The 26066-nt window shown below is 39.1% G+C and overlaps 1 protein-coding gene across 3 annotated transcripts in view; it reads right to left on the reverse strand.

Annotated features, from left to right (window-relative positions):
* The window catches only part of LOC147163577 (protocadherin-15-like), a 230833-nt gene that overhangs the window by 106151 nt on the left and 98616 nt on the right, over window positions 1-26066 (reverse strand). For all 3 annotated transcript variants that reach the window (XM_086092793.1, XM_086092792.1, XM_086092791.1), the window contains 5 exons: window positions 12928-13088; window positions 10616-10771; window positions 7562-7681; window positions 6971-7081; window positions 3161-3331 (listed from right to left, as the gene is read on the reverse strand). In XM_086092793.1, coding sequence (XP_085948919.1) covers window positions 3161-3331; window positions 6971-7081; window positions 7562-7681; window positions 10616-10771; window positions 12928-13088 — 719 coding nt within the window. The remainder of the gene's footprint in view (window positions 1-3160; window positions 3332-6970; window positions 7082-7561; window positions 7682-10615; window positions 10772-12927; window positions 13089-26066) is intronic.

Raw genomic sequence — 26066 nt, forward strand, 5'->3', positions numbered from 1 at the left:
TTTTTATTTTAAAATGACTAATTTAATAAATCTTGTTTGGTCCAAAAGGAACTTACATAATTATAGTGTTTTCAAATAAATGTATTTGTCTTAATATTTTCTACATGTTTAAATATTTTCTTGTTTTGTACCCCCAAAAAAATTATTGCCCTAATCGTGATTGCAATTATTACCAAATGAATCGTGATTAACTCATTTGCTCACAAAAACGTATAAATGTATATAATGTTCCATTTAAATTATTGCCATGGTCCCAATTCCAAAAACGTATTTATATGTTGTTGTTGTTTTATGCTAGAGCATACAGCAGGCTTTGATGCAGCTTCTGACCTGAAGATGTCGCTAAAGCAATGGTAGTTATTACAGAAAAAAGGCCAGCAGGTGGCAGCAGAGTATACGAGATCAACCAGGGCCATGTAGCAAAAAGTATTTCCCCTCGCTCTATTCTAATGCTAATTGCTGCAAATGGAAACAGATAGAAATGTACTTTTCTTTTCTTTTCCTGATGAAAGGAGAGACTCTAATCTAGACTCTAATGTTGGTAGGTTCCATGTTTTTATTGCAAAAGAACACAATATTCTGTGTGCCTTGCAAAATCCAATAAAATAGCCAGGAGCGAAGGGGGTTGCTTCAGTGAAAATGGCTGCGAGTGAATGAGTTAATATTTTCTTCATAACCGAGCAGCCCTTGTTGCGTCTATGTCCAAAATTAACCAATCACATTCAAACTTATGTTAGATACAAGCAAGCACACATCTGCCACCATTTGAAGTGCCTCTGATCCAAGTTCAGTTGTTCTAGTAGGCTTTTCCTGACATGTTTGCTTCCTTTCCTTTACTTCGAGTTACTTAGTGACAAACTCAGGATGCTGCTGTGTTCTGAATGAACCAATTACATTAAAACTCCAGTTAAATGTGAGTCAGCACATACCTAATAATAACAAAATAAAGTTCAGCTGTTCTAGTAGGCTTTTCCTGACTATTTTTTTGCTTTCACAAAAATAATAATAAAAAATAAATAAAACAGATACTGCAAGGTGGAATTTGCATGAATAAGGCGACTTGGCATGACTTGACTATCCCAAGACAAACTTACTCGGGAATTGCTTGAGACTTGAAGGTCAAACTCGAAACTTGCACACGAGTGACACGATCCCATCGTTGCCATGCAGAAAGAAATATGACATGACTGCAACATCAGTCATAATTGTCAGGAAAGGAAGTCGGTCACATGCGGTGCTGAGGCGGGAGCGAGCGGGGAGGCGACGGGGGAGAAGGCGGCCAACCTTTCCCTTCCAGTGAAGAATTTGCCTCTGCTTCTACAGCCGCCGCTCGGCAGCGCGCAAAGCTTTTATGATGAATTATACAGTACATCACACATCGGGCTCATCTGAAGGGAAAAGTTCTGAATAAACAACTGCGACTCGTCATGTTTTGGAGTCAAACAAAGGGGACAAACATCCAAAGTTGACTCGCGGACCGATGAGAATGTTTTGAGGGCAGCCATTCAGACCTCCAAGTCCACTAAATCCAATCCGGATTACTCTCGTCCAGGCCAATCAATCTGATTCAACACAGGTCAATCTAATCAGGTCGAATTTAAATTCAACTTGATAATCACACTGATACAAAAAAAAAAACGTGAATTTCCAATATCGCTTCTTACGACCGTGTACTAAATTACATAGAAAACAAAATGGTGTAAGCACACGCACCACCCAAAAAAAAAGAAAAAAAAAAAGAAGATCTATACATCATGTCACTTTCAACAGTAAAACAGTAAAAGAAGGCCATCCGTGTTACCATGACGACCAGGGTGAAGTGTTGAGACAACGTGAGCGCTTAAGTGTCAGTTGTAAAGGAGGAAGTCATTTCCATATAAGGCTAAGATGGGACATTTGGAAAATGTTGGACACATTCCACCGAAAGTGAATCGTCATTCGTTCGCCCAAGGCAGTGAATGAGTTAATTGGAATTGAAAGTAATCTCATTAAAATCATATGAAATCATCAATAAACATTTTGCTTGGTCATAAGCAAGACATCCATTACAACTAAAATGGCAACACATTTATTTTTAAGTTGAACAAATGTAAAACAATAAATTAAATATGAATAATAAATATTTATAAATGTGTGGCAGGTGCATTGTGCCGTTTAAAAAGGTCATATTAAAGCTTTTTCCACATCACGCGTGCGCCACCAATGCCTGTTTTACTCCACAGTTTCTTTGGGGAGGGGAGGGGTAGAGTGATAGAGGGCGACGTCGTGCGTGTCCCAGTGGAGTAGCAGACATGTGGTGTGCACTTAAGATCGTGCACGTACTCGCACGCCGACCATGAGCAGGCCTGACACAGATGCTGTCCAAGGTTCTAGAAATTATCTGTGCATGTGATGGAGGCGTGAACAATTTTTTAATTTCTGCTATAAAGCAAAAAACTAATGACAGGAAAATGTGATTGTCCACATCACAGGGCGGCCATTTTGCCACTTGCCGTCGACTGAAAATGACATCACAGGTGCTCAGGTCTCGGATAGCAACCAATCACAGCTCAGCTTGAGAAAACAGGTGACCTGTGATTGGTCATTGCCTGAGCCCTGAGAAACTGTGATGTTATTTTTCCTCGACAGCAACTGGCAAAATGGCCGCCCCCTGAGATGGATAAAAAACGCTGGATTTTGCTGCATAACTCATATTCCACAAATGTGATATTAATCAGAATATCATGGTTAGACTAGCGAGGTCACATATATTATTGTAAAGAAATGTTTAAGGTTGAGTTGCCATTTAAGGTTACAAAAAAAGAGGCGTAAAACAGTCTGATTCAATAAACAAGCCCTTCACATAACACAACCCGCTTATCGTCTTTTTAACCCACTTTGTCGTCTTTCCATATACTTTTCTTGCTGCTATGAATTCTGTGGGTGTCTCACTGTCATCCAACACAGCCCTCAGCTCTAATTGCTGGTCCAACACCCTGGAAAATTGCCCCGGGAATTACCATAGTGACGCTTTGTAGCCACAGCGGCGTTCTCCCTCCATACAGAACAAGAAATGCTATGATATTATCCAAACACGGGTGCACAATACAAAAAAAAAAAGAAAAAAAGTGTAATCTATTCAAACGACCTTGTGGCTTGGCGAGCGTTTGCCGGCTCTTACCGGTTCGGTGAATTCGGGGATGGCGGCGCGGTAGGTGATGGGGTGGCAGTCGTTTGTGTTGTTGACCAAAACGCAGGGCAGGAACATGGGTCCAAGGTCGTCGCCGTCCAGGACGTCCACCGTCAGCGTGGTGGTGGCGGTGCGTCTGTTCGGAGGGTACGGCGCCCGGTCCTGGAAGCGGAACAATCGTTTTCGGGTGTCAACCTTTAAACTCCCCGGAGAGGTGTTGATTTGTGAGCTGGCGGTGCACATACTTGAAATAGAATCGGTGTAATATATCATAACACGTCTGTGCAGCCGGTTGATAGCAAACATTTGTAACCGCTGCGTCACCAAAGAACATTAGAACGAAAACAATATCATTAGCATAATTGCCGAAGTCGTTGAAGAACGTTGGTAATACGTAAAACGTGTATCGAGGGACTGCTCTTGTTCGTCGAATTAGTTTTTTTGTGTTTATTCTAGTTTTAAAAAATATTCGAATATGAGTTAGGCAACTACGCTATTGGGCGAATAAAATAAAATTGTATTAAAATATTAATAATAATATATCAAATAATAATATATCAAATATAAATTGAAATTCAATTAATCTGTTGCAGCCATCCAAAAATAACACAATAGTCAATAGTCACAATAAATAAATTAATTAATTAACACAGATATTAAAGTCAAGACTTTAAATTGCTTTAATATTCATTAACTCATTCCCTCCCAGCCATTTTCACTGACGCAACCCCCCTCGCTCCCGGCTGTTTTACTGGATATTGATGATTTTGCAAGGTCCACATAGTATTCTGTTATATTGCTATAAAAACATGGAACTTACCAAAAGAAAGATTAGAGTCTCTTCTTTCATTGGGGAAAAAAAAAATACATTTGTATCTGTTTCTGTTTTGTAGCAATTAGCATAAGAATATAGCAAAGTTTCATCATTATTAACTAACCTGTTAAAAACACTGGGGAAAAAGAGCTTTCTGCAACATGGCCCTGGTTGATCTCAAGCCATTTTAAGTGCCCTTAAGCCAGTGTTGCACAGCGTTTATGTACCACCCTTTTAAAGTGCTTTTCACACTGCACTCAGCAATGGGCCATCAACAAACCCATTAATTGTGCATTTGCTGCGCGGGCTCGACGATGTAATGCTGTGTCGCGCCATGGAATTGAAAAAATAACTCAAGAGCAGAGCTACAGTGATGTAAGAAGGCACATCCAACAGGGGGAGGGGCTGGCGGAGCGACTCCAGAGCGCTAACAGCAATAGATCAACCAGTGGGAAAAGCCTCGCTGTTCATTCCTGGTGGGCTGCTACGCAAACAATTCCAAAATACGGGCAAACTGACACTGTTGGTCTTGTGTGCTGCCCCGCGGTTCCAAGAAAGCTAAGTGCAGTGTGAAAAGGCCTTAAGAGTGATAGGACTGTCGCATTCAATATTAAGCATTTCTCAACAATGTCGTTGCCCAAGTTGATGTTTCTAAATATTAACCCCAAAGCTTTTGAACATTATTGTTTCAAATATTCACAATTGAATAAAATATGATTAAATTAGTTTTAGTTTTGTTTGCTTGTTTAGTACCACTGCAATATTCCCAACCGACAGTATAAGCGGTTGTTCCCAGAATAGCTAACCCTGCGAACTGAGGCGCGCACTTGAAAAGGAAGTTCACAGAGTCCAAGTACAATTAAACTTTTGACACACAGCAAGAGGATTCTTGTAAATAGCGCGCTTTCCTTCCATTTCTTTTCCTGGAGAGCCTCTCAGGGATTCGTGGGGCTTTTTGAAAGGCTGAGTCATGTGATCATCCAGGCAGCAAGGAAGAAATAAGTTCAGCTGCACAATGACCATCAGCAACTGGAGCCTAAATCTTCTTTGCTGATGTATTTAATCTCATAAGTTTACTTCTTAGGATGACTTATCGGTATGTTATAATGAAATCAGACCCCCGGCTGTGAAATACTTACTGGAATGGAGCCCGGCCGGAGTAATTTACTTTCCCGTCCGGAAGCCGAGGGCGAGTGTGTACAAAAGTCCATCATCAATGACTGTGGCTGCTTTAGTAGCGTCATTAGGATGACTTGTTTTTACATGTTCGCCACAGAGATGGACATTACACCTCTTTAAGTAGCACTTCAATCAACTCTGTCATGCAAAGTTGACCACAAACTGCCGCGGGAATGACTCGAGTTATCGCGGTACGAGTAATTAAATTGGCTGACAAGCTGTCATTTCTGCTACTTTTGTCAATGATTTACATGTGATAAAAATATATATATATATATATTTTTTTAGATCACTTCATTATTTTTAGTTCATATAGATACACTGCACTGTATAAACCTATGTAGATTGGAAAACATAGTCCCAATGTAGCAACTTGCTAATTAATAACTGATTTAAAGAGGTTTTGCAACGGTTGTCCGTATAAGACTAGGCTAAGTGCAATTTCTGCAGAAATTGCGTGGGAATGCTGGAAGCTGAATGCTAATTGCTTATGAAGTAAATTGGAAGATAAATTATGTGACAATTACAAAGTATTACTTGTAGTTGAAAGAGAAATGAATAAAAAGAACATTTGAACTGCTGTCTGTCAGCTGAAGAGTTGTCCAAGCGGTGTTTGAACCCAGGATTATCCCTGGTTGCAGTCTAATCAGTGCTTATGTCGTATTTATATTGAAAAGTGTCATGTGATGCTGAATGTGGGACGTCCACACGATTAAGTTAACCCTTTATCGCGTGGACGTCCCACTGGCGGCAAAAATTCAAAGTGTTATCTTCAAAAAGAGAGCAAAACTATGTTGATACTCCAAAATTTACAGCTTCAAATTTACTTTGGGTGCACCTTTTTTGGCGTTTTGGGCAAAATTGCCCTAATGATAATTAATTGACCCGATTCACGCTACAACACGCACAATGAAAATGTTCAATGTTTTATTTTTCACAATGTTGACGATTTTATCGAAAAATCCAAAATCGCTTTCTCAAGAAATGTGAATACAGTAACATACAATAAATAATTAAAGTGACTTAAATACATTAAGATGTTAGTAAAGAAAAGTTGTTTAATTAAGCTACATAAACTGAACAAAAATAACAACTTATTTTTCAATAAATGTGAGAAATAATCCCGCACCAAAAATATAGGGATTATCTTGGCAAAGGAGAGGTGCTCACTAACAGATTTCAACAGATTTGTGAATAATATTTGTTCAAAATTGGCCTTTCATGTATTTCAACAAAAAGTATCAGATACGGTACGTTTATATTTAAAAAAAATCTGCTCGTATTTAATGTAGTGCGATGCACTTTGAGCCATGTTTGAATGTAGTGCAGACTGCGACGGGATTTGGGGATATTTTTATTATGACTGTCACTAATATTCCATCGGAGTTCAGGAGGCAGCTACGAGCTGGCGGTGAATGGTCGGTCACACGGTGCATGTCAATCACTTGAAGGTCAATATCAGCAAAAATCAATGAGCGAACGGCCGCCTCCCTCCTCCGTCTTTGACCTTCTGAGCGGGAAATGTGATGGTTTCATTTCATCCCATATAACACCTACTGTATGCGTAAGGTGTGCTAAATTAAAATTCAATGCTTGACCAACGCTATCAATTATCCTCTAGCATAGGTGACTACTTTTGTCCTTATGTTCACCATTACTAATGCTAGGAATTTTTTTTATTTTAAGTTGACCTTTTAGTTGGAGAAGCATCACAAGCAGGAGCAAGTGAACATTTGCATGCAATTCCCTTTCGGAACGGGAGCGCTTATACGGTGGTCACACTTGAAACGAGAGTCTGGATCACTTACGTTGGCTTGGATCAAAACCAGGTAGCGTGTTCTCTCCTCGTAGTTGAGCCTCTCGGCCAGAACGATGTGTCCCGATAGGGTATTTGCGACGCTCACTGTGCTGTTGGATTCCTGCAAAGGTGCCATAAAAGACAGGAAATGAGGTAGGCGTGACTAATGAGTTAGCGGCGGATGAGGAACGACAGTGAGGTTATCGCGACGCCATTCCGCCGGCTCAGTTTGGGGATGTCGGGTTTTTTTACACTTCATAATAGTACGGGGTTACGTACGTTGTGGCTGAGTGATTTCAAAGTGGCAACAGCAAGAGACAAGGTTTATAGTTATATTGTTATTGTTTATATTCATTTAATATTGGTATTAAGTTATTGTAACTCATTGACACCCTTGGTAACAAAGGCAGTCAGTGCTATACTTAATATAATGGCCTATGTAAGAAGCAATGGAATTACAGTTGATTAAACAATGAAACAGTCCATTTAAGATGACGTGGATACTCTTTATTTGCGAGCTGATTGCCGGGCCTGCTCGTAGCCAATGGGAAAGCATCAACAGACAGTGGAACGAGTGCAGTGTGAAAAGGCTAATGCATACCGGGTCATTGGCGTTGTAGAGTACGCTGTATTCTATATGTCCATTGGGCCCATCATCGATGTCAGTGGCTCCGTTTCTTCCTGAGAAGCCAGTAAATATGGTCGTTCCCACCGGGGTGAGCTGCAGGAGAATAAAATATGAGAAGGGAGCTAAAGTCACGTCAGCGGCTCTTCCAGCCTCCTGTTTGTTTTTGCTGGTGTTAAGAGAGCGCCTATGCACGGTCGCAGCCATTACGGCGTCCACTCCACGCCATTAGCGGACACGGCCAAGCAAATCAAAAAAGGAAAAAAAAAACGTTGCCGTCAGCAGCGGGGCCGCAGCTGGAGCGCTTATGCACACTGCTGACAGAATAATAAAAGTAAGTATGAGAATCAGCGTGGTTCCCCCGAGCCCTCGGCGCGGGCCGGAGGAGAGCTTTTGTGTGCCGTGACTCACGCTACCGGCGCTACGATAACATGCTGGACGGACCTTGAGCGTATGCGCACAACACGAGAGTCAAAAGTGGAGATTGATCACAACCCTGCGGGGGAATCATCCAACTCTGCGCTTGCGGGGGGTGGGGGGCCGCGAGAAGCGTAGGTGAAAGCGCGGCGTGCTGGAGAATTCTCTCACACACACAATGGCCTGTTGAGCCCGCACAGCTTGAATGGACTCGTGGCAAATGAAATGCATAAGTTTGAACAGAGGGAGCAAATATGGACATATCAAGTGAGGAGCGCGTTATTCTGTGAGAAGAAAATAGGCCCTCCAGGAATGGCTGTGTTTATTATTATCTTTACCACAAAGGAGTTGCCTTTTTGAGGGGGCTCACTATGCACAAAAACTCACCAATGTACAGTGTTTCAGTATCTGTTTTAATATTATCTATATTTATCTAAATCCTCAAAACCAAACCAAAAAATATATACTCAATAGCATAAACTCTGGGAAGTTTTCAAAATGTACTCTTGAAACAGTTTCAAGTCAGCCATTTTAGTATGAAGTTGCCATTTTAGGCAAATTCCAGGGCTCATTCTTTGATGAAATCCTACGATGGGATTTGTCCAAACTGAGCCCTGATTAGAATTTTTTTTTTTACTTTTAATTTGGAACAGGACTTGGGCTGCGACTGATGACGTTTCAAAAGATCACAAGGGCATGAGAATGGACAAGATAACAAATTGATAAACGGCATACTCTTCCAAATGAACAGGAAGTCGGCCATTTTGGTTTGAAGCCACCATTTTGAATGAATTTCAGAACTTGTACTTTGACAAAAATCTTACTACGGATTTTTCCCAAATGGCTTCCAATCGGAAGAAAGGTAGATAAAATGTACCCCTGACACCAGTATGACCAATACACATGAATTTGTGTAGACATGTTTAGCACAACAGGACACATGAAAACGTCATTTTGACAAACATTTACTGGGGAATTAAACCAATTGTGCCCCAAAGCAGAAGCAGGTATCCTATATATATATAATCCCAACTCTTAATTGCCAAACTTCTATGCCACTGCCATTTAACTCATTCAGTTCCAGCCATTTTCACTGAAGCAACCCCCTTCGCTCCCAGCTGTTTTACTGGATTTTGCCTGCTTTGGCAAGGCCCACAGAATATTGTGTTCGATTGCTATAAAAATCATTTTCACATTCCTGTGAAAACACTGTCAAAAAGAGCTTGCTGCAACATGCCTGTGGCTGATCTCTTACACTCTGCTGCTACCTGCTGACCGTTTTTTTTTGTTGTTGTAATAACTACCTTTGCTTTAAGCAACTCCTTCATGCAAGAAGCTTCATTAAAGCCTTCTGTATGCTCTTGCATAAAAATAAAAATAAAACACATAAAAACATATAAACAAGTTTTTGTGAGTGAAGGACCAAGTATTAAAAACTGTATTTACCCGTTTTGGGGTTTGAATGAGTTAATGTTGGCGTAACCTGATGTTTGATGTTTGTTTATCATTTCAACGATTTGCCATAAAAAGGGTAAGCTTGACAAATGAATCGCCCATTTAGGAGTCTGAGTATGCCCGAATGAGCACCAATTTGTATCCATACATGTACTTTAGTAAAAAATATATATCTGAGTGGTGTATCCTGGTGAAAGCATATGCAGTTTAGGAGTCACCAAGACGATGCCCTAAAATGTACTATATAGCGTCCTTGGAAGAAATTACTCGTTGACCCCAGTTTGATCGGCTGACGGGAAATTGGATTGGGTAAACATGTCCTTCAGAACCGGATGCAAAAAAACAGTCTCAAGGGCTCTTGCTTAAAACTGAACAAGAAATCAGTCATTTAAGTTTGAAGCAGACATTATGGGTGAATTCCAAGGCTCGTACTATCCTACTTGGAAATCACCAATTGTAAGCAGGTAACCTAAACAGATGGGCGGTGCTAATTTGCCTTTTTTTTTTTTTTTTTTGCCAACGCCACCTATTGCGAACAGTGCATGGCGTCAAAGTTTGATGATCATTTCAAAGACTGAATGAGAAATTGTTGCTTGCGGCTTTAATTTTTATTGAAGTCGCATTTACGTTAATAACAGTTGCAGGCTGTTCCCTCATTTTAATTGGACTTCTAAAAAGCAATTATAAAGTCTCTTTGCACTACTGGGGTGCAAACGTGAAAGAACAATATGAAGACATATGAGCATTTAGGACTTGAAAGAGTTGGGATAGCGAAGTAGCCGCAAACTTTAGGTCCATCTTCACATGACGATTTGATTGTAAAGTTCAAAAAATGTTCAAAGATTCTTTGAAAACTGTTTGCAACCATTAAAACTGTTTGCAACTGATTGTGACCTTCAAGTCAGCTCCAGAGGTGGCAAATCCAGGTCCAGAAAGTACTGCCACAGTTTGGCTTTAGGCGCACCATGGGTGCTAGCTAGCTAGCTAGCTAGCTCACTAGCTACCATGGGTGCTAGCTAGCTAGTTCTCTAGCTAGCTCCCATGGTGCGCCTAAAGCCAAACTGTGGCAGGGTTTTCACTTTCTGGACCTGCATTCGCCACCTCTGGTCAGCTCAGTGTGATACGTAAAGACAATTTATTGTACCACGCCGTCCTTACCTCGTTGATCGCCACATAGTAGCGTGGATGCTGAAAACGCGGCGTGTTGTCATTCCGGTCCCTGACGACGATCCGGACCTCGTGCAGGATAACGGTACCCACCAGCTCATTGGTGCACTGGACTTGAACCACGATAGTGGTGATGTAGTTGGGAGGCTGAAATGCGTTGGTGGAAAAAATCAGAGTGAATTTGTGCCAGTGTTGTGCGTTATTATTTGTTTATTATGGTCTCGCAGTAGCCTCGGGTTATCAAAAGCGAATGTGCAACTTCCTTTTATTTTTAAGGCAGGCATTTTCCTAAGTGCAGTCTTTCCATCCGAGCTACGTAGGAGGTGTAGCCTTATTGTCTTGTTGTCAAATGTCTGCATCTATTTGCTCATTAGTATCAATTTGATCCAAATTGCCTGCTCTCTGCCCGAACAACACCAATTGCGACATTTCAGTGAGGCAGCCATTTATTACATTGTCAAGCAAACAAATGATTATTTTTCTTCTTTGTTTTGCATTTTCAGTACGCTTGTGCAGCCTTTTTTTAATACAGCAGTACCTTGACTACAAATTTCATTAGTTGGATGGCATTATAGCTCTTATCAACTCTTTCTGCTACAGTGCTGTATAGTGCATATTGCTTATTCTTAGCACTCACTTTCTTACAACTCATGGTTGAAAAAAAAAAAAAAACATTGAGCAAAAATAATTACACAAAAAAAATCTAAATCTGTACTATTTATATTGACTGTCCATGAACGACAGCACAGGAATGACAGAAAGCCATCACTGATTCCCGAACATTTTTTTTTAATCTCGTGATTGACATTCTTACACACTGACTGTCGCAGATAATTGCTTTTTCCCCCCAGTTGACCATCTAGGTATAAAGGCTTTAATTAGTGCTAAATTGCTAATCGCTAATTGAGCCTATCAAGCATGTCAAGTTTGATTTATGACCTCTCTTATCTGTCCGTTCACGATAAGCAGGAAAGATGGATGCGGGCATGCAAAATGATTCAAAAACAGAAAAAGGAAATGAGGCGCTCATGTTGCAATTTACTCCTTTTTGCAAATACTGTGAAGCAAAGTCCGACTAAAGTTTTGATTAAAAAAAAACCCCTCAAAATTAGATAATATTTTATATTTACAACAGCGTATGAGGGCCACGTATAAATATTTTTTTTTAAGAATGTGGTGGCAATATGGTGAGAAAAAATTTGCAAATTTGCCACTTTATAAAATGATCAAGCATTTAAGTAAAATTCTTAACATGTATATTTATTTATACATTTATGTTTCCAGAATTATTAGTTACACATTCATACATTTAGTTTTTTGTACAAGTAGCTAAGTGGATGTGTCGAATTTGCTGCTCTCCGTCATTCACTTGCCTTTACCTAAAGTATGCTAGCTTCTGATTGGTTAGTGTTAGTCAGCTGATAGGGGATCAGGAAGTGTTGTGGCTCTAGCTGCCGTGTATGACGAATAAAGGTTAAATTAAGAACGAAATCTGTCTCCATCCTGCCTTTTCCTTTCATAAACAGTGTCCGATTAACCACCAACAAATCCTCACATATACGCTACTTGCATTTCTCGTAAGTTTTGGAGTTTTTTTCTCGGAATATTGTCCCCACCCTCTAAAATTTTTTATTTATACATGGACCTAATACGCCGTTGTAGATATTATTATACCATAAAAGAAATGTTAAACAAATCCATCAGGCTGCAATTATTAGGTCAGCTCTTCTGAATGCCATTTATTCTAAGAAAGCAAGTTTTTTTTAATTGAATAAAAACATGTTGAGATCTCAAGTACTAACACCATTTTTTTTTATGTGTTTCGTGATCTGTGGTCTAAAAAAAACCAAAACAAAACAAATAATAATTGACTATGAAACCAATGTATCCTCCAGCGTGTTCCTCTTAAGCATGGCCAGCACATTAAAAAAAAAAACACAAGCCAATTTAAGGCCACGAGCCTGTGTGGCTAATAATTTCCATTTAATGTATTCTTAATTTTAGTAGCTCCCCTCTATTCTCAGGGTTTAAGAATTAATGACCTCAATAAAGAACAGGCTAGAGTTACGATGAATATAAAAATAAATGTGTGTTTATAAACCCTTTAATCACCAACCATAAGAGCGCTAACCTCAGGGCACAAAGAGACCAATGCTTCTATTTTGCAAATTAACCTAAACCAGAGACGCTTCTTATTTACATACGAGAGGCAAATGTATTTATGCAAAAAAATAATTTTTTAAATAAATGCTGGGTCCATTTTAATTTCCTGGCCAGCAGACGAATGCAACGTGCATACTTACATCTCTGTCCAGAACGCGACCGGTGCTGTTGAGGTAGAGCCTCTGTCGTGTTGGATCCAGTATCACCCAGTAGTCGTAGTTGTCCAGTAAAGTCAGCGAGATGGTTCTGCCTGGGTCCTGGGCGCGGCCGTTTATCTGCATGTTTTCCACCAGAACCGTGCCTGAAAACAAGATTGGTTGAAATTCAGTATATGGATCAGCCAGAGCCATTCACTGACTCAGGGGAGGCGTTTTCATAACATTAGATGTTACCCCAATTGACAGTATTTGTGGGTCGGGAAATGACAATCCAGATCTCCGTCAAGAATCATTCAAACACACTTCAATGACACAGATTACTACTTTCCTATTAGCCAGGGCTTTGATGCCTTCTTCCGGAAACTTAAAATCTTACAGACAGAGAACAAATTAAAAACACTTATAGAGGCGAATTTGTGAATAGCGAACCACCAGTTCCCTGTATGACAAAATGCCGCAAACAAAACTGGAGTTTAAAACTAAACACAATTTTGGAGAAATGAAGTAAAATGACGCACACTGGCCAGAACAAATAAGTATATCAATGCAACATAAACATGCAGTCACACAACATTGTGGAACAAGCAGATAAAAGTGTCTACTGTAATGCCCAATGTCATCATGAATGATGGCAGCAAACCACTACTTTTGTCTAAATAAAGCTCCTCAAAGTCACTTGGCCACAAGATAGCATCAAAGCACTAATTTTTGTTGACATGAAGCTCCTCAACTCACTTCAACGTAGTCCCTTGGCAACAAGCACCACTTTTGTGAAACACTATTTCCCTATAGTACAGACACATTTGCAAATGTTAAACCATGAGAATGCAATGTAATTATCATTAGCTAATATTCTTTTCATTTCTTCCTGGTGGGAAAAGAGGGGCTTCTATTTGAGGGGAAAAAAAGTCATTGGCAATGTTATCCAGTTCTAAAAATAATCATGTCTCCCCTCCTTATCGTCATTGTTTGGCAAACCAAGAAGTTATTCAGCAAAAACTATTGTTGACGTGAAGGTGTCAGGTTCGAGGCATGTTCTGATAAAGTAGCCTTCTGCAGACAAGCCCTCTTATGTGGCCGGTAAAGATTGGCCTGAAGGCGGCCAGCACGTTGGCGGCAACGGCAAACCTTGTAATTGCTATTGATTGAACCCGACCACGCGACCGCCACCTTCTCCGGACAGTCCTTTTGCCTCCAGCTGAAGGCTGTTTTTCAAAGAGCTGCTAAGTCACTTGACTTTTAAGCGGCCAGATTAGTACATTAATTAAATAACTGTGGCTTGACAGAAGAACAAGAAAACTTCCCCGGAACGAGTCACTCAGATCAACGGTGAAAACGAACGCCGAAAGCTTAATTTTTTGTTCTCTGAATTCATCACATGAATAGTTAGTACTTGAGCAGGAATGAACTTTACATGACCTTGCCATGTAAACAATGACAATATGATCACGCAAACCTCGCACACCATTCAAGAGTATACGCCAGCAATCAAGCAATTATTCTTTAATCACTTGAAAATAACTCACTCGTCATTCCTCCCATGTGAATTTATTACACTAAAAGGAACAGAGATGCTAATTATTTTTGTACTGGTAACAGCGGCACAGTACATTCAAACCTTGTTTTTTCCAGATATGGATACATTTTTCTCCATAAGGAAACTATTTCATCACATTATTATTATTATCATCTTTATTATCATAATCATTATCATTATCATTATTATTATTATCAAAGTGTCTGTGTAGATTCTCAGTCATCCTGGTCACTCACGGTCATTTTCAAAGGATGAATTTTGGTACCTGGACTGTTCTTGACTCATATTTGATGGCCAAGTAATGTAAACACACTCAAGGAATTTGTTTAAAAATAACAATGACCAACAGAGAGACAGAACAGGAAGCCTGGCAGATCACTAATTAGCGCCTTGAGTTTCTTAGATGGAAAAAAAAAAAGGAAACATAAGGAAGGAGGAAGGGAGGGAAAAGCCAGGCCTAATCTGTGCTCTTTAAAGGGGAGCACAGTATGGACCTGGAAAAAAAAAACAGCACATAGCAAAACAATAAAGGCATGCATACATTAATTATCGAAGACTAACATGCGTAGGTGGAGGAAACAATAATTTCAGTCAGCCTTGAGCCTTTTTTTCTCAGAGGGAATCAATCACCAAAACTAGGAATCAATTCTTCAAGACGATTTGCCAAAGTCTCCGCGTTTTTTTAACCAATTCGTGCAAAGACCTACGAGTCGCATCCAGTCCAGCGAGTGAGTGTTGACCGCTCGTCCCACACCATCCAAAAAGACCAACAGCTCTTTGGCTTCCAATAGAGCTGATCCCGTCTTCTATTTTTAAATTTTGTTTTGATAACCCTTATCTTCATTCTAGTGGATAAATGGAAAAAAATGGAGAGAAAAAAAAATGGAAGTCAAAGTGCCGGTTTTCTCTATACCTCAATATTGAATTCTTCCCAGCTCACGCGCCACAATCCAAAAACATGTTACCGTCTTTGATGTCTTCCCAAATGAAAGAGATGTTTATTTTGCAGGCTTTGATCTTGACCCATTGGGTCATCAACATACCTGAACCAGTTGCTAGCTCAGTTCCTCCAAAAGGAGTCTTCTCTTTGGGAAGAAGTGATTTGCTGATCCGAGTCTGGCGCGATGCTTGATGTCAGTTTATAATATTTTACAGGCACATTTTGATTAGAAATGCCGGCTAACTACTGAAATTGGCTGGCAAGCAGTCCAACGTGTACCCTGCGCCTTTTCACCCAAAAGATCCTAATGGATATAAGCGAATCGGAAATGGAGGGATTTGGGCTAATAATACGCACTCCAGTGTTGTACTTGAGTGCAGTCCCAAATTTCCATGAGGTGATGAAAAAACTTTGTCCTTTTATTTTCTTTAATTACAAACAAGAGCTTATCCTTTCAGGGGGTGCTTAAATGCATTTTTGCAGAGTCACTGAGACTCTCAGAGGCGGCGGCGGCGGTCTTCGCATTACGAGTATCATCAGCCCCTGCTGCATTTGCATGCTCCTGGTAATGACTGCTCCCTGTTTGGTGAGAGTGATGCGATCACGGGGAAGCAGCGGCGTAATCATGCTTCTTGTAGAATTTAATTTGGGAGTCATAACAGCTCCCCCTTTTTGATGTTTCCTGATCACGATTGTAGGTTTTGAACGGAATACCACATTGAAGTCATTGACAAAATATTGCAAAGACAAATCCGAATTGGCAGGAATGTGAATTAAATTTATTTAGCAATGTTGAGTCATTCTGTTACAAAACACATTTTGCAGTGCGCAATGTGGGACTTAAGTTATGGAGTGGACTCACTATCCATCTATAATGATCTTATTAGAGCCACTTTAGATTATGAAGCATGCAGAAGCATCCAAGGCCAGCGAAATTCATGGTGGGTGAATTATTAGCATTTTATTAAAGGAAAAAATGTAAATCATGCAGCCATAGATCTTATTAGAGTTTTGAGTAAATGAAAGTATTTTTGCCACTTAATATGCTGCATTACAGCTGGCTGGGAAATCATCAATATCAGCAACTGAGCATAAACGTGATGGAAGTAGTGGGGAGGGCCTCAAACGACTGAAATGGTGAATGTCGATAAACGTCAAAAGATTATTGATTGCCTCTCACTAACCAGAAGGAAATATGTAAAACCTCGTAAGGAAAGTGTCCAATTTGTGGCTTTTTATTCATATTAATATCAAATTATAAAGCATACGAAAAAAAAATCACTGAGTGAGCTGTAATTGCACCCAATTGCCCAAAACATGTTGATGTTCAAAATGGCACCGTCCAAAATTTCAAAATTATTATTGTCATTATTATATGTGAGAAACAAATTTTTACAGTACACATGAGTAAAAATGTCCAAATTTTGGCCCATTGACTCCCATTATAAATCATAATTGTTCATGTCTTTTGATGCCGGTACACCTGATGTGTTATCGTGCATTTCCCGCGATTACCCAATTTGTCCCTTCACTGGAGGCATCAACTAAACATAGAAAAGCCATAATACACCACATGGCGCTAAAGAGCTAATTAGCATTTTTTTGGTTGAGCTGACTTGCGTGAGGGCTGTGTCAGAACCCCACAACACTGTTTTGCATTCTTTGCTAGCATTAAACTAAAACAACTTTTACAGTGCTATTTGAATACACAATGTTTATATCTAGTTGTTTTATTTTGACAATAAGCAAACAACTGCTTGAAGTATGTTTTTAACAATTGTTCCCTACCTGCAAAACTGACACTTGTTTTGAAATGAGCTTACGTCAAAGCACAAAAACAAAACAAAAAAATGCCACTTGACTTGAAAGTCAGGTCACTTGTATCTCAAGGCGCCACTGTAATTACTGTATACATTCATATTTTAGATGAGTAAAAAATGAAAATGAAAAAGAAATGAAAGAAAACCCCACAATGATCACGCAAATAACTTAACTTATTAAAATGTAACTAAAATAAACCACTGAAAATCAGGCATTGCTTTTGAATTGGAATTCAACAAAATTATTTAAAGGGACAGTAACGTGAAAAATACACTTTTTGGAGCTTTTAGCCACGTTAAAATGCTAATTCTAAAATGCTAATTTTTTGGTGAATTCCACTACAGATGCTTTGACAAACTCCTACTCGGGAAGTCATTTAAATCAGCCCCACTTGGAAGAAAGTACATATGTACAGATGGTTGCCGACAAATTGTGAAGTTTTTTGTTTTGCTATTTAAAGTGGAAATAACATGGCATCAGAGTTTGATCATTGAGAGAATTTGCCATGAAAGAAAAGAAGCCCGAGTGCATGTACACAGCTGCTTTCGCTTTCTTTGTGATGCGTTGTTAACCTCAATTATCAACATATGATTTCTTCATCCAGACTTTATGCCCAAATAACCTCACGCAGCAAAAACATGCAAAGCAGCTGTCAAACTCTGCAATGTGCAGCATTGCTGAAATCTAATTGCGTATTACACTCATGGCCAAATTAAGATCTGTTGTCTTAAAGTCATCTAAGCTTTCCAAATGCTTAATTGGATGTAATTTGCTTTCATATATTTGACAAGATGCAACACATGTGTGGTGTGTCTTTTCGCCAACAAACATCATTAGCTTCATTCCGTACAAAGCTCTCCAAGAAATGTGCTGAAAGACGCCTTTTTTATCATTTTGCCCTCCATTAATATGGTCGTCATGGGTACGCACATGCTCCAGCGCGGCCCAGAGCAGATTTTTTTTGGTCAATGCAAGACTTGAAAATGAACACCGCCATCCTCTGAAAGTGGGTTAATATCAGCCTGGGCGACACTATCAACTTTTCCGCGTCAGACGAGCAGCCGGCTAATTTGGTTTTGGGGAATTGTCTACAATGGCCAGATTGCTAACGTATTTTCCTGAATCCAAAGTCATATATAACAGGAGCCCACAGAACATTACACTTATTTGCCTTGTGACTTGTGACTTCACTTTTCACTGAAGCAACCCGCTTCGCTCCCGGCTGTTTTACTGGATTTTGACTGATTTGCAAAGAAAGGCCCGCAAAATATTGTGTTCTATTGCTATGAAAACGTGGAACCTCCCAAAAGAAAGATTAAAGTATATTTCTATCTGTTTTTTCCGTTTTGCAGCAATTAGCATTAGAATACAGCTACATTTCATCAATATTCACATTCCTGGTGAAAACACTGACAAAAAGAGCTTGTTGCAACATGGCCCTGGCTGATCTCTTAAATTCTGCTGCCACCTGCTGACCATTTTTTCGTAATAACTACCATTGCTTTAAGTCACCTCTTCTAGTCAGAAGCTGCATCAAAGCCTTATGTATGCGCTTGCAAAAAAAAGAAAAAAAACTTATACGTTTTTGGAAGTGAAGGACAAAGTATTACAAAATTTGTTTACACGTTTTTGGGTTTGAATGAGTTAAGAATGTCTGTAAAATAATTCAAAACAATGGTTGTCGATTGTTACAGTGGATATTAAATGTCTACACCCCCCACCCTCCCCGTCAAATTACAGGTTTGTGTGGGGAAAAAAAGCCTACTAGAACAAATAAATTTGATTTGGGGCTACTCAGAGGCTCTTTAAATGGCTGCAGTAATGCGAGTAGTCCCATTTAGGAAAAATAAAGTTGAATATGATTGGCTAATTCTGAACACAGCCACAAAAGGGTGTGTACACTTGTGCAACCAAATTGTCTGTTATTTTTGACTTCACCTCTACAAAAAATTCTCAAAAAAAGAATCCGATTTTTTATACCAGAAAAAGCTTGCATTTAAACAGGGGTGTGTAGACTTTTTATAACAATCGATACCTTTCAGTGCCTGGCTCATGGGAGCTTTGACAAGCAGTTCCAATTTCACAAATTTTACACCAAGGTGTGTCCCGTACCAGCAAGTCATGCCTTTACTACTCATCGGTGGACCTTATAATTCTGGTCATGGTGGTTACAGTACTTTATGACTTTTGGACATTTATATTGCTAGCCTTTGTTCCAAATCAGGTCACTGAGGACATACAGTATAATTTAGTGCGGACATCATTGCGACGCAGGCTTCCCTGAGCAATTTCCAAGCAAAGCACTTAAAAATACTTCAGGGGAGCAAATAAAAGTCTGGCTCCATCCATACTTTCATCTGCTTTTTGTCCTCTGAAGTCAAGTGCGTGTTGCCACTATAGAAAGGGTGTTGTTTACCTTGTGGGACATTAAAGGCCTGATTTACTAAAGGTGTGTGCGTGCAACAACTGGTGCAAACTTGATTGCTTGTTTGCACCAAGGTGACATGAGTCAAACGTGCTAAATTGACGCACAGTTCATTTTGTGTGTTTTGGGAAAGTAAATGCAAATAGATTCATTTAGAAAGCATTCATCCAAGCTGAGACGAGTACGAATGCTGATTTTGCTCCTTCTTCAGTTTCTGAAAGGCACGCGCTAACAGCATTGCTGTGTGTGAATGTGACAACGAGGCACAGGCAAAATGGGAGACAACTGGAAGAACGGGTCTTTTCCACCCGTGCAAACATTTCGGAAATGACCTAAACAACAATTATCGTGACATACGATCAACTCCGTAATGCAATTATGGAACTTGTGAATGATCTAAGGGCTGATTTGGAGCCAATCACAAGAAGGAGTCATGCCATATCACCTATGACGACCGGCCATTGTCATGCGTCTGCGTCATTGTTTTTTTTTTCTTCTTATATTTGACTGATATTGCAAGGCCCACAGAATATTGTGTTCTATTGCTATAAAAATCTGGAACCTACCAAAAAAAAAAAGATTAGAGTCTCTTCTTTCATCAGGAAAAATATATATATTTCTGTCTTTATTCGTTTCATCATTATTCACAAATCTGTTTAAAACAGTGGGGGGGGGGGTGCTTTTTGCAACATGGCCCTGGTTGATCTCTTATACTTTGCTGCTACCTGCTGCCGTTTTTGTAATAACTAAAATTTATACAAGCTTTCTCAAAAAAAGCATAAGAAACCTAATGGGATCATGGTAATATTTAAAATAGAACGTATTTATACGTTTATGGGAGAAAATAAGTTAAATGGTATTAATAGTTGGCTTAGTTGGAAATTTGATTCAGTTGTCTGTAAAGCTGGTCTTGACTCATTAAATAGTTTTAAATTGTGTTTATGTTTTGGATGCTCTCACATAAAAAAAAAAAAACCAAAAAACTATAAATACATCTTTGGGATCAGAGTAATATTTAAAATAGAAAGTATTTATATGTTTTTTGGGAGCAAATGAGTTAAAATAGTTGAATCGATCAATTTCACTCGACGTTAAGTGAAACATACTGGAAATATTGTTTGATATTATTGCAAACATGCATTTTTACAACTAAAGGACTCCCTCCTAAAAAGACTTGGTCTGGACACGGTCTCGGTTTATGTCGTTTGTTTACCACACTACTAAGGATCCATCACTGATCCTATTCACAGCACTTGTCTTAAGAGTGTGTTAAAAAAAAAAACAACAACAGCTTTTATATGCACTCTGGTTGCCTAAAAAGTGTTTTTTTGGGCATGTTTGTTTTAAGGACTAAACTGTTAAAAGGCATGTCAAGTGCAAGTGCTTATCGGAAAATGAGAAGAGGCCTCTGAATGAGTTGTGATGGAAACCATTGTCCAAATGAGGACTTGTTGCAAAGTTATTACTTCTACGTGAGCAGCTTTCAACCAATAACTCTTCACGAGTAGTGTATGCATCTGACAGGAGGCTTTAATCTCGCTGTATAAACTCATAAAATCGGGACATGAGTCTTGAAAACGTAATTAAATGCTACGGCATAACATAGAAAAGGTCAGAACGGAGCTGCGGTTGTATCCGAGTCCTCTGCAGCTTCCAATTCCAATATGTCATTCTGATTTACAGCTCGGGGCGGCTCTATTGATAATAAATGTTAGACAGACTTTGTGAGTTTGTGGAGCGTTGTCGTGAAAGACATCCAAAGTATCGGAACAGGCTGTTTTTGTCAGTAATAAGTCATTCGCTCGGTTATCGGACACTGTGAAATCGCGAAAATGACGCGTGTCAGAAGGGTTTAGAAATGAACCAACCTGAGAGCAACGTGGGTATGGAATAGACATTTGAAATTAATCATTTGAAGCCATTATATATTATACAGTATAGCATCCAACAGCGTTAATGTGTGAAAAGTATCAACATTGAATAAAAAAGGGACTGCCTATTGCTCATCTGCATTGAAAGCAATTGTCACCGTCATGGAAAATGTAACGAATGACGGGAGGTCACTATTAGAGAATATAAAATTATGCAAATCTAAAGACATTGTTTCTACTTCTTCAACGGAATATAATCTCAGTTGGACGCCGAGATCTGAACACTCAGGTCAGATAGTTACAACCAAATATGGCGAAGCAGCATTTACCCGTTATGCTGCACAGAGATGAAATAAGAAGCCAACAGGAGTGAAGCCAGCCTCGAACGATGTTTTTAGAATCAATAGCAATTACATATCCGACTTTATCCAAGGACGAGAAAGCGTAGACGACTACACAGGAAGCATATTCAAAGCTTCAAACACCTTCGTGATATTTGAATGACTTAGTGCTCGGCGGCTACTTAAGTGAATGTGCCCAGTGGTGAAACTGTCATCACCAAAAAGCATCCGGAGAAAATCCATTAGAGCCTCAATTTGATGCACGCTTCACACTATGTAAAAAAAGCAGTCCATTATGCTTAGATAATTTATGCTTTCTGCAAGAAAATCCATTAAAAAAAATGATTCAAAGAAAAACAGGACACATATTTCAAGGTGCCACTCCCACTTGACATTTACTGTAAAACTAAACACAAATAGCTAGCTTTAATGCAAACGTAGATGGGCTAACAAAAGGTTTGTTACAACCCTTTAAGCTCCTGATATTTGAACACAAACATTTATATCATTTTCAAAGTGACATTCAAAATATTCACAGGCATAAATTCTTTATCCTCAACAAAAAATGACCTATAATAGTGACTTACTTGAGCCACTTACGTGTTGAACTCTTCTTTGTGTGTTAGGTACTAGGCCTATACTACCCCCTATTGGCCAACTATGGATTCACCCAAATGAGACTCAGATGGAAGCAGATATCGAAACAATCTAATGTCGCCGGAGCACGGCTGCCAAAGTCTGGTAGTCATTTCGAAGATTCAACGTTTTTTCTAGTTTAATTACGAGAAAGCATTAAATAAACATCCTTATTTACGGGTGCCTGTGTGTGACTTTCCATCGAAAAACAAAAACACAGTCGGCTATGCTCATATGCAAATGACGCGAACCCATTGAACATTACATGAACGCCCTTTTCTCAAAAGTATGGCGCAAATTGAATTATAGCTGGTGCACTAGCAATTATGCTGACCATTTATCTAAACAATACACCAATTACAGCCTTTATTTGCATATCAAACACTGACATGTTTTAAAAAGACACCTTGCAGTAGGGCTGAACAATTCAAATCAACATCACAATATAGCAGAATGCAATTTTCATAGAGCAAAGGCTGCAATTTGTTAAAAAAGAAACAGCTTCATTTCAGTCAGTTGGCGGTCGCCTCGCTGTTGCAATAGCGCTAGCAACGAATGAAAGGGGGTTTGCAAAATTGGATGCTGAACATGAGACGAACTAGCTTAGCGCTAGCTAGGACAAGGCTAGTTGATTTAAAATGGGACCAGTTGGCCAGGGTAGGCGCGGTATCCTGGAAGTTAAAGTTATTTTTAACTAAAAAGGTCAACCATACGTTACCCTCGTAACGTTTTTTTTTTTTTTTACGACACTTAAGTAAAATGAGCCCAAATTTTTGGGGAAGTGTGATATCTAAGTAATTTCTGAATATTTCTTTACTTTACTTACTCTGTACAGTGCATCAAAAAACGTGAAAAATTATGATTTATAATGGGAGTCAATGGGACAAAATTTGGACAATTTCACTCATGTGTACTATAAAAATGTGTTTCCCACATATAATAATTTTGAAATTTTGGACAATGTTTGTCACGTTTTGGACAATTGGGTGCAATTTCAGCTCATAGATTTTTTTTTCATATGCTTTATATTTGATATTAATGTTAATAAAAAGCCCCAAATTGGACAAATTCTTTACGAGGGAATTGCAATATTGAGGGTGTAAAATGGCAAAATTTCAGTATAATTAAACTCACGTATGCAAGGAAGCATGCTTTAAGGGCATCCGGAGTAATAGAAGTCAAGTTATTCAGAGCTACATGGCTCTTTAGTACCAAAAGGCAAACTTAAAACACTAAATGACAATGTACATGTCGGGAGCTTCACAGGAAAGACACTCCCACCATGTTTTGCTCTCGAATCCACAAGGAGCAGGTGTTGCGTGCACTAATCTCGTTTTTTTTTTCCAGATCTCCTCTAATTACTTATTGATGACCCAGCAATCATCATATCAGGAAATGATCATACAGTTTAACACAGTGCGTGCGGCACGGGGAACCTGTTTAGCATCTAATGAGACATCTGCGTGAAATTATAGGAAACGCGATGAACAGCATGTCATGCTCGCTGACACACAAACACACAAATTGTCATTTTCCGTTTTTTTTCCCCCTCTGCGAACATTTATCTCCATGCACTTTGCAAATGAAGCACACAAGAGCTTGTTTTGCGGCGCAAAAGAAAATTCGCCACTTGGGTGAGTGCAGCATCCAGATGGCTGCTCTCCACCTTGTTTTTGCAATACACTTCAGAAAAATAGAAACAACCCAAGTTTAATAAACGCAGATGTAATGGCATTTCAATGTAGAAAGATGATTTTCAATATTCCCATTTCAAGGCAGGTAAGCATCCCCAAACAAGTTTTTGTGCTATATGGAGTCAAGTCTGGTCTGGTGTATTCTGAGCCGTCATGCAAAACTTGCACGCAATTAAAAGGGGGGGAAAACTACAGTTGCTTGGCAGTCATTTTCAGACGGGTGGGAGGACAGACTCCAAACAAACTGGAATTAAATGTATATAACTAGATTTGGTGGAATTGGCTATTTTTACAAGCCTGACTTTCCCACTGTCTTTCCAAAAAATAAAAAAATCTTATCGCCTTATGCAAAAGTTCCCAGTGTGATTAAATGGGGCATGTTTTATTTTACAGTATACCAATAAACACGGCCATGCCCTTAATAAAAGATTATTTTGAAGGCTATAAACAGCCAGTGGTGTTTTATTTTTTTTTATGCAGTATCTTTACACATGGTCAACTCAAAGTAATTAAATTTCACTCTGCATTGTTGCGTTTTGACTTTTTCACCTCAGTGGCATTACAAAAGATGCTTGTTTATGCAAAGCTATACTGAACTATCCCATGCATCCGTTGGCTTCCGTGCTAACAACTACATTGACTGACAGAAAATGAAATTGAAGAAAATATATATACTCATGTCTTGTAGACTTTTTGAGTTGGTACAAGGTCGTTTTTTATAATGAATGCAGAAAAGTGGCAGAACATATGCCACTAGGAGCTCATACTGTAAGTATCTATCTTAAAGTGAACATGAACAAAAAAACGTGCTGGATAAACACAGATCTTGCTTCTTCTTTTTTTGGGCAGCCTCAATCTTTTTTGTGTTTGTTTTTACATTTTACTGACAAGATTCATGCCGAGTATAAGCGACCAATTTCTACAAGGAAACGTTGCTAAAAAACAAAATGTAACAAATAAAAAATGTTTTAATACAATTTATACAATGGTTCCATTGAAATGAATGGAAATGACATTCATCTGTTCCGGCAAGAATTTGTGTGTCTCCTTTTGATGTGCACAAATTGGCCACCTGGGGGCAGTATAATAAAAAGAGATGAAAGTAGATACGAACACAACAAAGATCTGTAGCTGCAGTAATACTACCCATTCTTTGCAGAGGATAAAGAAAATACACCTGTGAGTATTTTTGTCTTTGCCTTGTTTGGTAGCATAAACCCAAGTGGACTTTACCAAGTAAGGCAAAGCTATGTTGTAGTTTTAAATACTTGTACACATGACTCACTTCACTGTAAGTTTAGTTTGGCAGTAAACTTCAACAGTGGCATTAAACAGCTTGAAGCCGTTTTTGTTTTTTTGGGCTTGTTGCGAGTGCATGTCGGTGTAATTGAGGTAGATTGGCCTAAAACTGGAGGTCAAAGCAGCCAATTACGATTTGCTGCCATGTATTTTCACAAGCCATATCTGAGCACCCGCAACAAAATGACATGTTTGGTTTGCTTGGATTGACTCCCACTGGTTTAAATACAAATAACATCAACATTGCTCCACTGGCTACAATGACAATTGTTTTCCTGATTTAATGGTCTGAGCACACCTAATGTACCATATTCAGACTATAATTAAAGACGACATATTATGGAAAATTGACTTTTTAATTGTTTGAATACAAATAGTTGGGTCTCTGGAGTGCTTGGCCACCTCGGAAGTGTGAAATTGCACAAAGTAAACCTTTTGTTAGCCGGCCTTTCCCAAAATGCGTCAGTAATCGAGCTTCTCGGAATTTACATAATACCATTAAATAACATCAGCTAACATTATCAACATTAGCATTTTTTTTTTTTAAATCAGTGAAG

The sequence above is a fragment of the Leptonotus elevatus genome, chromosome 13 (genome assembly GCF_054856555.1).
Source record: "Leptonotus elevatus isolate MCC_2025b chromosome 13, RoL_Lele_1.0, whole genome shotgun sequence".
Lineage (NCBI taxonomy): Eukaryota > Metazoa > Chordata > Actinopteri > Syngnathiformes > Syngnathidae > Leptonotus > Leptonotus elevatus.